The following is a 12997-nucleotide window of genomic DNA, read 5'->3' as shown; positions in this document are numbered from 1 at the left end:
TGATACCGAGTGCGACTTGGCCATGCTTGTCTAGTACCTAAGGTTTCTTTCACGATGCCGAATAACTTTGTAACCCTATTAGTGGGTTTCCTTGTGGGTTTAGCGCCCGCAAATAGCGCCATCGTCCCGGGGCGGGTCTTCGATCGGTTCATCAGTATTTGGCTCGAGAACCAGGTAGGCCGGCCATCGTCCCCCATCTCCATCTGTGCTTTTCCGTGCTTCCTCTAACAACTGTCTGTTTCTTCGCCATCGACACAGAATTTTGCACAAGTAATCCAGGACCCCGATTTTGCCGACCTGAAGCGCCACGGCATCCTGCAGACCCGCTACTATGCCAACACGCACCCCAGCCAGCCCAACTATCTTGCCGCCGTGGCCGGCGACTACTTCGGCCTGAACCACGACGAGAGCGTGCGCGTGCCCGACAATGTCTCGACCGTCGTGGACCTCCTCGACACGCGCGGCATCAGTTGGGGCGGCTACTTCGAACGCATGCCCGGCCCAGGCTACCTGGCCGACTTCAGTCTCGATGCGAACGGCACATGGGATTACGTGAAGAAGCACAAGTAAGGGTTTCCCGCACTATGGCGCTTTTTACAAGATCCTATTAGCTCCCTATAAGAAAATCTGCCGAAGGGTGGTTACACCAAATTCATTTTTCGAGTAACGCGCTGACAAAAGAAACCCGCCCGCTAGCCATTTCGCCTCCTTCGACAGCATCAACAAAAACGGCACACGGCTGGCCCGTCTCCGATCCTTCGAGGCCTTTGAGCGCGACCTCGCCGCGGGTGCCGTCCCACAGTTTGTCATGATGTCGCCCGACATGCTGAACGACGGGCACAACACGATGCTCAAGTACGCGACCAAGTGGGCGCGTAAGTTCCTGCTCCCGCTGCTCCAGAACAAGGACAAGGGCAAAAGCAATCCCGTTTGGAAAGAAGAGCGCACGGTGATCCATCTCACGTACGACGAGGCCGACACCTACGAGCACCCGAACCGCATCGTCTCGCTGCTCCTGGGCCCGGGCGTCCCCCGGGGCCTCGCGGGCACCGAGGACGGCGCCTTCTACACGCACTACTCGATCCTCGCCACGGCGCAGCACAACTGGGCCCTACCGACCCTGGGCCGCTACGACGCCGGCGCCAACGTGTTCCAGTTCGCGGCCGACGCGACGGGCCACGCGAATAACCGGGACCCGCCGAACCTGGCCGCGGTGGACAACTCGCAATCGTACGCCGGCCTCCTCCACAACGAGACGACCCGTCCCGTCTCGCCGCCCAACCTGAAGCTGGTCGGGTCCGGCGGCCAGGGCGGGCGGCCAGGGCGTGCTGCCGGAGGTGGCAAAGTGCCTGGAAGGCGACGGCCCAGGACGAGTCGCCGTACGATGAGAGCGGGAACGTCTACGACGGCAAGACCGTTCCGGTATATAAGCCGCAGGAATAGATTCTGTGTGGACAGCTGGTGCGTGGCTGAACCAAAGCACCACCAAATCCTTAGGGGCTCTAGTCTACACTACAACTTCACCGTACTTACATGCGTGCCTATGAACGTCACTCGACTTCTATTACATGTTCAGTAAAGAGACTACATACGAGTATCCATACAATGAAGATATTCCTTTTGGGGTTATCTCGTATGAGCCAGCATTTCCAGAGAGGATGTATGGGGCACAGAGGTAAGCAATAGCACCAGAGCCGATGGTATGTATTGACAGGGGCATATATATCTCACCCCTGCAAAGTCGGCTCACATGTCCCGACGCAACGTTAAGATGTAGGTAGGTGAGGGGTCCTCATTGGTTCACAGCGCCTCGGTTGGTTGCAATTCTCATCGCCTCTATTACTACATAGGTTAAAAAGCATGTACGTCTCCTTGAACGGCCATTTCCCCCAGGCGGGAACAAGATATTGGCCAGGTATCTAGAAAATCAAAAGTAAATGTTTCGGGATGTTCGCAAACAGCTTTTGAATCCTTTTAAAACAAACTCGCTATTATCGGGATTGCCAAAGAAGTGATATATAACGTCGCATTTCGAAATCTCGCTAATCTGACCAATGAGCAAATCCATCTCTCGGAAAACGTGAGATGTCGCTCGTCCCTCCCCTTTGAAGATGATACAAAAATGCTCAACGAAGGGGTTGTTCTGAGGGGGTTAAGCTTCTGCCTTGACGTCCACTCAAGTGCCGGCTCAGTTCCACACTCCACGGCGTCACTTTCGATCAAACTGTCGACTATGGTCCCTGGCCACGAGAGTCTTTTGGTTCCGTAGGAATCCATGTGGCGTACGGGGGCTTGCAATTTCCAAGCAGGCCAACGCGAGGATAGCTCCAGTATCGCTTGCCTGCGCACAGAGCTGGAGGATTGCCACTGAATCAGAGAGACTATTCGGTCGTAGACTGCTCCATTTCAATAATAAAAGAAATATCAATCGGCTCCTGGGCCGGTACTCTAGTTCCGGGTGTGATCCGCTGTCAAATTGATACAGGGCCATTACCCTTGGCAAGCAGGGTGCTTTCCTCAAATTCGACTTCGATCTCGCACAATGGGACCGTTTCGAAGGGTCGCGAAAGATGGACCCAAGTTCACAACGCAAAAATAATCCAAGATCCAGCCTCTTGGACATGTTTCGTTGCGTGGTTTGCTGGGGGTTATGGCTGGTACCTGACCCATCCTCCATTGGCAGTCAGGTGAAAGCGACTGGTGTCGGTCGATTTGCCTTTGGTAGCTTGTGGTTCCAACCAGCGGATGAATTCGCGCAGCGAATGGTCCACGGGCTCCTTCGTGGCGCTGTAGACCCCGATAGGCCATTGCGACCGAACCTCGCGGATCATTATGGCCATTCGGTCGTCCTCGTCGTCGCAGCTCGCAACCTCGCGCTTCAAGATATCCGAGAGCTCAGAATCCTCAGGGCGCAATGAGCCCTGGAGAAAATGAAAGACGGCTTCTGCGCCGTAGTAGTTCCGCCCTTGTTCCCAAATGCCCTTGGCGCAGAGAACCAGTGTCGAGATAAGGCTTTTCCGCTTTTCAGGGTCAAAATCTTTATTCTCGGCACCTCGTAATTCGCCCAACGTCCCGAACGCGAGCAATGGCAGAAACTGCAACAGTGTGGTGTCATAAGATTCGAAACCGTGGCGAAGATAGTAGATGCGCACGAGAGTCTCGAAGCAAGCCTTGGACTTGGCTACAATCAATTCCGGGGCAGGCTGATTGTTGACCGATTCGATGGGCGTATACGGTTCAAACAAACCCACCAGGAGTATGTGGTAATGCATACTGATTTGGGGCATCTTGATTAGAATAAAGTACACAAGTTTTGGAGGGCAGGACAGTTCAAACCCACTGAAGCTTTAAATGGCTTGGAAGCGCTATTCGATCAGGGGTCAGAGCCTCCGGAAGCTGGTTGTACCTGGTCTTGTTCAGTACGAGGCCAATGGAGATGCACTATGTTACACAGGGTGCCAGCATGACGCGGGAACATGCCGGGTAGATGCTAAAATGACAGTGCACACTTACCAGGCTTGCAGTTTACCATAGGCGCCATAGGCGTCACTTAGCGTTATGTAACTTGAACTCTGTGGCTCCTTGAACGATTTCTGAGCAACTTCATTCATAATGATGCGAAACTCTGAGATTGCCCTAAAAACAGCGCCGTTGGAAATGCTTGTAGCTGCATCGCTCCCCGGAAACTTGACTCGCACATCACCATAATAATCCGGCTCGGCGTCAGGGTTCGGCAGTGGACAGGTAGGCGGCGCCTCCACCAAAGGCGGCCTGAAAGTGTGATAACAGACTGCACTGCACGCGGGTCTTAGTATCTCGGGAAATCCAGAAGACAGTGATGTCTTGCTTACGCTTGCCAGTTGAACAGACTCCAGGCTGTGGTACCCGCAACAATCTGCCATAAACGACTCGACTCCCGGCTGTGAACGAAGAGATCGAGCTGCTGTGCCAGGTTCAGAGATTTGAGTAAAAATGGCCATCCCAATTCGTCAATGCCGTTTATGATACAAACCGAATTAATGATCGCAGCAGCCTGCACGGTCGTGATTTTTGGAGACCCCTGGTCGAGCTCCAAGAGTCGTTTGGCTTCCGCAAGAAATCGATATCCCATATTATCAGGATGCCAATAAGCAGCCCGAGACTTAAACTCGCTGTTTCCGTGCTATGAAGAGTCAGCGATTCGCCACAAGACGGATACGATGCACGGAAACCTACCCACGCTGCTGCAAGCACTGCATTCACGAGAAGAGGCGAACAGAATCGAAGGTCCCCGCTCAACAAATCATCAAGAAAAAGGTCCTTGTGGAAAAAGGGGTGAAATGGAAATTCGAAGATGAAGTATAGTTTCAACAGCCGGCGCAGCAGCAAGTTGTCGGGGGTCACGGCCGTCCACTTTGCCACATCGGCCGACTCGAGCTTGGGATCGGCCATCACAACCGTGTGGTAGGGCACCAAGAACATCCTTTGTGACTCATCCGACATGATCGACTCCAGATCATTGGCGGGCGACTGGCCTGGCGAGGGGTGAATCAAAGCCTTTTGATGCAATGTCGATCCCAGGTACGGGTTGGGCCAGGAGTCGCCGTCCAGAGTGGGTGGCATCTCTCGTATGTATGGAAACTCATATCGGAATCGGTCCGGGGCTCGCAGGCGGAGCTGGAGCAGGAGGTCGCCAGCTTGCATGGTTTTCACGATTGCTGCGACATCGTCGCCGGCTCGAATCCGTCGCAGGACGATGTCGGCGTCGGGCCCCTGTCGACTCCTGAGTATGGTGTAGAGATTTTCGTAGGCCTCGCATTTTGCCTGGAGGTCAGTCAATCGTCGCTTTTGCGCGGTGAGGTGGGTTTCCGTCGGGAGGGTTTTGTATTCGCAGGGAGTCTGTCGTTCAACGCAGATAGCACACCGCGGTCGCTCAGCGGTACACTAAGCAGTGGACAGTCAGTCGCGTGCACAGAAAATAACCGTTCCGTGGAGGATGGGCAGAATAACCTTGGACTTTCGTCGGCGGCAGGCCTCGCAGGCGGCTTTGCTGGCAGTTCGCTTGGGTACTTGGGGAGTAGGCGAAGAGTCGGAGCTATTTTGTTGTCCACGGCCGGCGGGCAGCAATGGGCGCAGCGAACGCGACATGACCTGCAAGTGGCAGCTTCTCGGGCGTGCTGCTCACGATGCCCAGGCGACACAACCGGGATTGGCAATCCTACACCCAATGCAAGCCAAAACGAGCAGTCCTCCCAGCGCTTGAACCGCACGATGGATTATGTTAGTCGCCCAGAACCCTGCGCGGAAATAGTGAGGCTGGTGCAAGTGGCGGCGGCTGTGGCGTGAGGAACGGTGGGGACCATATCTCTTTCGAAGTTCCCATCAGTCTGCCTCGGACGAAGGGCAAGTGTCATGGTATGGTCGATGGTCGAGATAAACGAGGGTGCTAATCGATTGGGTTCAAAATGCATACGGGTTAGTCTGGCCAAGTCACGCGACAAGCCGTAGCCGCCCCGGTGTTTGGATGCTAGAATGGAGTGAAAAGTGCGAGAAGGCTGTGAGCTGCAGTGAGGATGGGCCGCGGTAAATCGTCGACCTGGGTATCGTTGCGTGCTGGTCAGGTGCCCTGTGCAATCGGCGAACGACGGCAAATGCTAGAGAGTGAATGGCGGCGTGTCAAACAAAGCAATAGTGTATCTTCGATGCTGCCCTCGAATGTCTCGCCCAATTCGTGTGCGTATTAGGCTGCTCTTGGTAGGTACTGTCGAGCTTCATCTCCAGTTGTCGAGCCTCGCGGCCAGACCCAGTTCAATGGAACAAGACCTTTTCCGGTAGCTCAAACCAGGACAGCGGAGCGGATGCCGGACGTATCCGGAACAGGTCACCCCTCCTGGGGTTGCATGTAAGCGCCCCTTGTCGTGGGGACAGTAGCTTTAGCACAAACGGCGGAGAGGTGCTACTGACTGACGGGGGCAGGAAGCTTGTAGCCATGCTGCCAGCCTAGCAAAAGAGACGTCCGTCGGCTCCAGGGCAGCAAAGCCGGCGGAGAGCCACGGGAGCTGGCTTTGCTTCCTATAAAAGCACATGTGTAGGGAGATGTGTAAGAAAAGGAAATGAGAAGAGAAAGGTAAGCTCTGTGCGAGCGAGGAGAGTTTGGGCGTTCTCGAAGCTGGTCTCTCGTTCTTGTCCTGTCCCGTTTCCAGAGAACCCACTAAGTTAGCCAGAATCGGACTGACCAACCCACCACGCAATTTTCCTCAGGTCCAAGTCAACAGCAGCACGGCGCTATTGCGACGCCACTAATCAATCCGGGCTAGGCGGAAATGCACGTTTTGCGTAACGAGGCCAGTATCGTATCGTCTGTTGCCCTCCTTGCGTGATTTTGAATTTCTCTTTTGGAAAAAAAACCACCCTACCAAACTCAATTAGCTCTATCCCTGGAGTCATCCTCACGTCAGGCGTTTCAAAAGCTCACTTCGCTCGGTCTGGGGAATCGGGTTTGCAGAGCAACTCACCTACGACTGGCCCTGCTGCAACTGTGGGTTGTGCGCATTGGTCCCTTCCCCGTGCTCCAACGGCTGCAATTAGCGAGGCAAAGCCAGGCCAGAAGTAGACACATCAGCCCAGCGAGAGGTGTTGCGATCTGGGCTCCGGATGCATTTCCACATCCGACTTTCGTATGTATAACACTTGTTAGTCATACGAGAGAGGGAGACGCTGAGGAAGAGAAGGACGGGGAAAAAGGTTCATCGTCACCGTGCGCAGTTCTGAACCTTTACTGGCTGTGCATGACCAGAACCACGCCAGCGAGGAAATCCGGACAAGGAAACGTCGGGCGGCATCCGACATGCTACCGTATGTTAGCAACCCCATCAATCCACGGGTCCCTTATCAGGCTGCGTCCAAGACTTTCGAGTTGGTTCGTAGTATAGTCCTTGGGGAGAGTTTTGCTCCCCCTTGCCATACCAGGTAATGGTGCTACTGCAGGTCGCTTGTACTTCCTCACCTAGTAACAGAGGCCCACGCATGCTGTTGAGCAGTGATGGCGTACCGCATCTCCGCATCTCGATGATTGCATGGACACATGTTCTCAAGTTCACTCGATCCATTATTGTTCTTCAACCCCCGCTTGTAGTAGTCGGGTCTCGTCGATGTTTGAGTATAGTTCCAGTGGGCGATCCTTTGCTTGGGTCGTAGGGAACGATGGGATTGGGGTCATATTCCTGGCAGCTAGCTAACCGTAGCTTGATCGTCGAGGTCGGACCGGCTATAGGCTGAGTCGTCCTGTGCCAGCGAAGAGGGGTGTCTATCCCATGTCCTGGCGCTTGAGTTGCTTTTAGAATAGTGTGTTGTGGCGGACGGTCCTATGGCAAGGAGGCACCAAGCCCTCTTGAACGGTGTCATCACTTGACGGCGTGACGGAACAGAAAGGAAGCTATGCTGCGAGGTTGTTTCTTTTCGAAGATGGACTCGGATAGAATCGTTTGGGTAGGTAGTGACAGGCTTCGAGCCAGTGTATTGCGCTCGTGTACAGCATCGATACCGTACGAACAAATGGTCCGTCTCCGTCCCGGATATTCCGGAGGCTGGAATGGAAGCGGTGGTTAGAAGACAAGAAGCCGAGTGACAAGAACGATGTCGGAATAGGGTTGGGTTTTGTGCGTGCAGAAGAGATGGCGGGCGGACACAGCCAGCCTTACAAAGGATGAAATGAACCTTGAACTCTGATGGCGGAGGCGCCTCCGGCTCCGCTTGGAACCTGTCGGTTCTGCAAAACTCTCGCCTGCACACGCTGTAAGTCTTCGGGACCTCGTTCCGCTTCGGCTGATCCACCAATAGTGTCGCATGCATATGTACTAACCGAGGACTGCTACAGGGAGAGACTAAATACTTCAATCTATCGAGGCTTTTAGGGATCGCGAACTCTTGATTGGTGCGTCTGCATCTCAGGGGGGGGGGGGGACTCTGATTCGTGTAACCGTAAACTACAACCCGCACCAGACTCGAGCTGATGAATCCTAGAGCGAGAAGACCGTGACTCCGGATGCCTTGGGCTTCATCTTCTTTGCATGGACTTGGCTATCTTTATCAGCCACAGAACAAGCCTACATGTAGCACAGCAGAGTATCCAGCTCGCTTAGAGCTGGGTGTCCTGATTGGACAATAGATCTCGGATTCTGTCCGCGCGGGCATCACCAATCAAACCCCAACCCTGAGCCGCTGGAAAAGCAAGCCCATCCAAGGCAAAGGAAACAGGGTACCTTGGAGGTTGCGCAGAAGATATTTGCTTTCCCCCGTCTCGCGTCCTAGTGCCCAAGAAGCCCAAGGCTAGGGCTGAATCCACTTCTGGGTGCTACCCTATTGTGTCCTAGGTGTCATCTCGAAAAGATCTATCATTCTAATTCACCCTGGGCTCTGAACATGACTCAAGTGGACCGGCTCCGATGCCGTGCAGCGCGTAAAGTCCGGAGAGGACCTGTATTAGTGAGCATCGAATTTCGGTGATAACATTAGCAGTTGGATATCGAAAAAGTATCCACGGATGGCGTAACTCGCAGACCCTCTTCTATACGAATTGCCGGTACCGCGGGTAGGAATGGAGCTAGGCAGGTATCGGAGTCTTTTAAGTTCTTGGTACGATTGAGTCAGGCCAGCATGTGTTTTACACCAAGTTGTGTCATTTGGGGGACTGCCAACCTAGCCAACTTGTCTGAGAAGGTATACTTCGGGAGACACGGTTACGCTTACACCCGTATTTGAGCATAGCGCTCCCGTGTCTATGCATTTCATGTTTGGTATACCTGAGACCATATCTGCAGGCTACCTCGCCACCTAGCATCCGCGGGACGCTCCGGTATTATTATTTCTCTCGTAATATGAGCGACAGTATGCAAACCCATACCCGGTCTCGACGTGGCAAGTTCCGCTGCCACCTGAACAGAACAGATGCGTTGCATTAAGCGCTTTCAAGACGGAGAAGACCCCGACCAATCCTTGCGGTATACTGCCAGACTAAACTACAACGGAGTTAGCATAGAAATGGAGGATAGCACAGTATTGAAATGAAAAATGCCACAAAGGTTCTCATGTGCAGTATGTACCATGTGGGGTCTTGGGTCTTGCGATCAATGGTTCGATGGAGCCACGAAACCAGGGAGGTGGAAAACGAGCAAGACTGGGAATCTCGAGATCCCTGAAAAGTCCTCCGTCAGCTCTGGGCAAGGCCAGGGGGCCTGCCTATTTGGCCTGCGGTGCATGCGAATCATGCCGCGAGAGACCGCCAACTTCTATACAAAGGTTTAGGAAATCTAAGAAAGGACCCGGGGGAGCTCGTGTAAGTTACGACCTGTTGAGGCAGAGTAATCCCCATCCTTCGATGGCCAGGATCTGATAATAAGGTTGCGCTAATCGAGAAAATTCCGGGCTTCTTCTCAGCTAGGTCTCGACTCGATCCGTTGATCATTGTCTTTTGACGAGTATATGCATCTATATAGTATAGGGAGATATGTCGAGGACTAGCTCTAGGCGCGGAGTGGGGACCTGACTTGTCATCTTCTTAGTGCATCTCAACTCAAATCTTATCAGCATAGATCTATTGGCAGACACTTTCCCCTTTGTGGCAGTCGTGCCAAAAACGGTGGGTGCGCCCGCGGCCCTGGTCTTTTGACAAGCGGGTCGGATTAGGTAAGCCGTTCGGCTTAACCTCGGGAGGCATCGGCTTTCTACATGCTGGCAGGAGAAGAAAATGCAGTCAGTTCTGCCCGGGCATCAGGAATCTGGCATGCTCCGGGATTCATCCTGTAAGGGCCGTATATCAATGTATCCCGGGCAGACAAATAAGGTGTACTGTTCATCGTTCATCGATAGTGAAAGATGGACGGCGACCTGCCCACAGGACTTGGTAGAAATCGAAGGGGCAAAAATCGCCCCGAGTTCATTCCCTGGGCCTTTTGTCAATTGCCGCCCCGCACGCCTCTTCCACAGCGCATACTTACATGCATGAAGCTTAACATGAGCACCTCGGCAGCCAACAGGGAATGATTTGCATGTTTCGCAGACGGGGATATTAGCGGCCGCGGTGTGCATTCGACGCGGTGCATCAGTGTAGTTGCACCAAAGGTCGCTCCGTCAGTACAGCAGTATCAGAGTGACTCCGCGACTTGCACTATGACCGAATTGGACAATGCCTCGGTCCATGCTCTTCCCCGCGCTTTCCTGTTCAACGGGCAAACCCCTCTGCATCACCGCGCAGATTCCACGGGGTAGCGGCCAGCGGGTCAAAACGAACCATCTAAATCAATACCCGTGCAGCTAGATATTTAGCCTCACTCATTACCCCGGATTTCGACAGCGAAACATCGCGGCATCAATTGAGACACACTTGTCACTCCACTGCCAACACGCCATCTACTTACATTGTCTCTCAAATCCAGCACCAAGTGCCAGGCAATCGCGATGCCGTCCAAACAGAAAGGCGCCGTCTACGTCCTGGGCGTGGGCATGACCAAGTTCATCAAGCCTCGCGGAAAGGTCGACTACACCGAGCTTGGCTTCGAAGCTGGAGTCAAAGCCATGCTAGATGCTCAGATCAACTACGATGATGTCGAGCAGGGCATTGCCTGCTACTGCTACGGCGATTCGACCTGCGGCCAGCGAGTCTTCTACCAGTTCGGCATGACCCAGATCCCCATTGTCAACGTGAACAACAACTGCTCAACCGGCTCGACCGGTCTTGCCATGGCCAGAACCACCATTGCCTATGGCGGTGCCGACTGCATCTTGGTGGTCGGCTTTGAGAAGATGATGCCCGGCAGTCTCCAGAGCTTCTTCAATGACAGAGAGAACCCCACCGGCACGACCGGCATGATGATGGCCCAGACCAGAGGAATCACCAATGCCCCCGGCGCAGCTCAGATGTTCGGCAACGCAGGCCGGGAGTACATGGAGAAGTAGGTTCTGCCTCCCCCGACGCGTGATGAATTACATAGCCCCTAACACAGCACCGCCGCAGGTATGGCGCTAAACCGGAAGATTTCGCCGAGATTGGCCGCATTAACCACCTGCACTCGGGCAAGAACCCCTACTCGCAGTTCCAAGACGTCTACACACATGAGCAGATCATGAAGGCGCCCATGATCCACGAGCCTCTTACTAAGCTGCAGTGCTGCCCTACCCTCGGATGGCGGCGCCGCGGCCGTCTTGGTCTCACAGGAATTCCTTGATGCCAGGCCGCACCTGAAGGACCGTGCAGTCCTCATCGCTGGCCAATGCCTTGCGACTGATGCCCCGAGCCTGTTCTCGAAGAGTTCGATTGATCTGATGGGCTTCGATATGTCTAGCTACGCAGCAAAGACTGCTTTGGCTGAGGCAGGTGTCAGTCCCGGCGACTGCCAGGTGTGCGAGCTCCACGACTGTTTCTCTGCGAACGAGATGATCACCATCGATGCGCTCAGTCTCTGCGAGAAGGGCAAGGCCCACGAGATGGTACGGAATGGCGATATCACTTATGGCGGTAAGATGGTCATCAATCCCTCCGGTGGTCTGATATCGAAGGGCCACCCTCTCGGTGCTACTGGTATTGCGCAATGCGCCGAGCTAGTTTGGCACCTCAGGGGATGGGCCAACAACCGAGACTTCCCCCACACCAAATATGCGCTGCAACATAATTTGGGGCTGGGGGGAGCCGTTGTCGTGACTGTCTATTGCCGACCAGACCGGAGTGAGGCGCCGAAGCTGGACTCCGCCACGATCGGCAGGATTAACCAACTGGGCTACAACCCTGCTATCGAAGCCAAAGGCTTCACTGCAGCCCAAGCAGCAGCCGTTCGCAGCAAGAGCAAGTCGAGTGCATGGGCATTGCAAGATACCTTGAAGAAGGTTGAGGCCAGATTCTAGAAGCAGTGGTGTGACGAGTCCCAGAGTATGTAATTTATACCCTCGCTTGGTTGTAGCCTCAATGCCAGCAAATTGTTCCCTTTACCGACCTATCTCTGCCTATGTAGCCCCAGTTCCCCGTCCCTTTTGGTATCGCAACACGTGAAGAGCGACTCATTGCGATGGACGCTTATCGTCTGGAAACGTCATCAGACACGAGATGAGACGGCCAGTTCTTTTGTGGGGATGAATCCTGGGTTTTCCTTTAATAGCCTCTGGTGCAGGGGACGATCAAACGCCGACAGCTCTTGCACACCTCGACATCCCAAGCGAAGCATTAATGCATTGCCTTCTCATGCGTGCAAACCTAAGATCAGGCAACCTGCCTGTCAAAAAGCCTGCTTCGGGCCTGCATAATACGATCCCCCACATTCGAGTCTCGGAATACTTGTCGTATTTGGCATTGTTCGTCCGCCCGCGGCCAAAGTGTTTTGACGGTTAGATGGAGAAGTATTGCTTGTCTAAACGACGGGCGGCGATTTGTAAAGCAGCGCTCGTGAGTCCGACAGCCCCGGGAATGATTGGTTTCCAGATGTACACCAAAATGACGGCACTGACGACAATCGGGGACGAATAGCCCAGACACGGCCCCTTAAACCGGACATGCTATACACACTCTACAGGGGTCATCCATGTGGCAACGTGTTGACTACCGAAACCTTAATTGGCTGCAACATCAGGAACAGATAGATAACCAAGGCACATTAGTGACAAATAACTCCACGGCACCGCCCACTTGGGTCCCCTTGGGTTCCCCTGGGTCCCCTTGGATCCCGTTGGGACTCGCTCCTGGCCTCCTACCATGTATGGCCAGTCTCAATCAACTCTATGACGATGAACAAGCATCGCGTGTCCACAGTATCCGCCCTGGTGGAATACGTGAGCATGGGACGTACCCTCACTGGCTCGAGAGCCGAAACCCAATAAAGTAGGGCTGTTGGTTGGTCTAGCCCGGGCGGGATACGATCGGTCTCTGGGCGAGAAGGGAAGAGAGGGACGACCTCAGAGATGGGGACTATATTTGGGTTAAATCATCCATCACCTGCACTGGTACCAATCCCTACCCACGACTGCGACCTGTTTC

The 12997-nt window shown here is 54.0% G+C and overlaps 3 protein-coding genes across 3 annotated transcripts; 2 read left to right on the top strand and 1 right to left on the bottom strand.

Moving 5' to 3' along the window:
• Positions 1–54: 54 nt before the first annotated feature.
• PG985_008783 (uncharacterized protein) lies at positions 55–1443 on the top strand (the record flags this gene model as incomplete). Its single annotated transcript, XM_066828551.1, has 4 exons — positions 55–174; positions 259–566; positions 697–1296; positions 1347–1443. 4 exons carry the CDS (start codon positions 55–57, stop codon positions 1441–1443), a joined length of 1125 nt encoding a protein of 374 aa, XP_066683463.1.
• Positions 1444–2648: 1205 nt separating this feature from the next.
• Positions 2649–5127, bottom strand: PG985_008782 (uncharacterized protein; the record flags this gene model as incomplete). Its single annotated transcript, XM_066828550.1, has 6 exons — positions 2649–3287; positions 3337–3406; positions 3514–3771; positions 3852–4162; positions 4216–4923; positions 4963–5127. The coding sequence occupies 6 exons, from the start codon at positions 5125–5127 to the stop codon at positions 2649–2651; spliced, it is 2151 nt and encodes a 716-aa protein (XP_066683462.1).
• Positions 5128–10434: 5307 nt separating this feature from the next.
• On the top strand, positions 10435–11874 carry PG985_008781 (uncharacterized protein; the record flags this gene model as incomplete). Its single annotated transcript, XM_066828549.1, has 3 exons — positions 10435–10928; positions 10991–11140; positions 11208–11874. The coding sequence occupies 3 exons, from the start codon at positions 10435–10437 to the stop codon at positions 11872–11874; spliced, it is 1311 nt and encodes a 436-aa protein (XP_066683461.1).
• Between the last annotated feature and the right edge of the window lie 1123 nt (positions 11875–12997).

The sequence above is a fragment of the Apiospora marii genome, assembly GCF_038362585.1.
Source record: "Apiospora marii strain CBS 49790 chromosome Unknown utg000005l_segment0_segment0, whole genome shotgun sequence".
NCBI lineage: Eukaryota > Fungi > Ascomycota > Sordariomycetes > Amphisphaeriales > Apiosporaceae > Apiospora > Apiospora marii.
The sequence above is the reverse complement of the archived record's forward strand: the minus strand, read 5'-3'. Positions and strand labels throughout refer to the sequence as shown.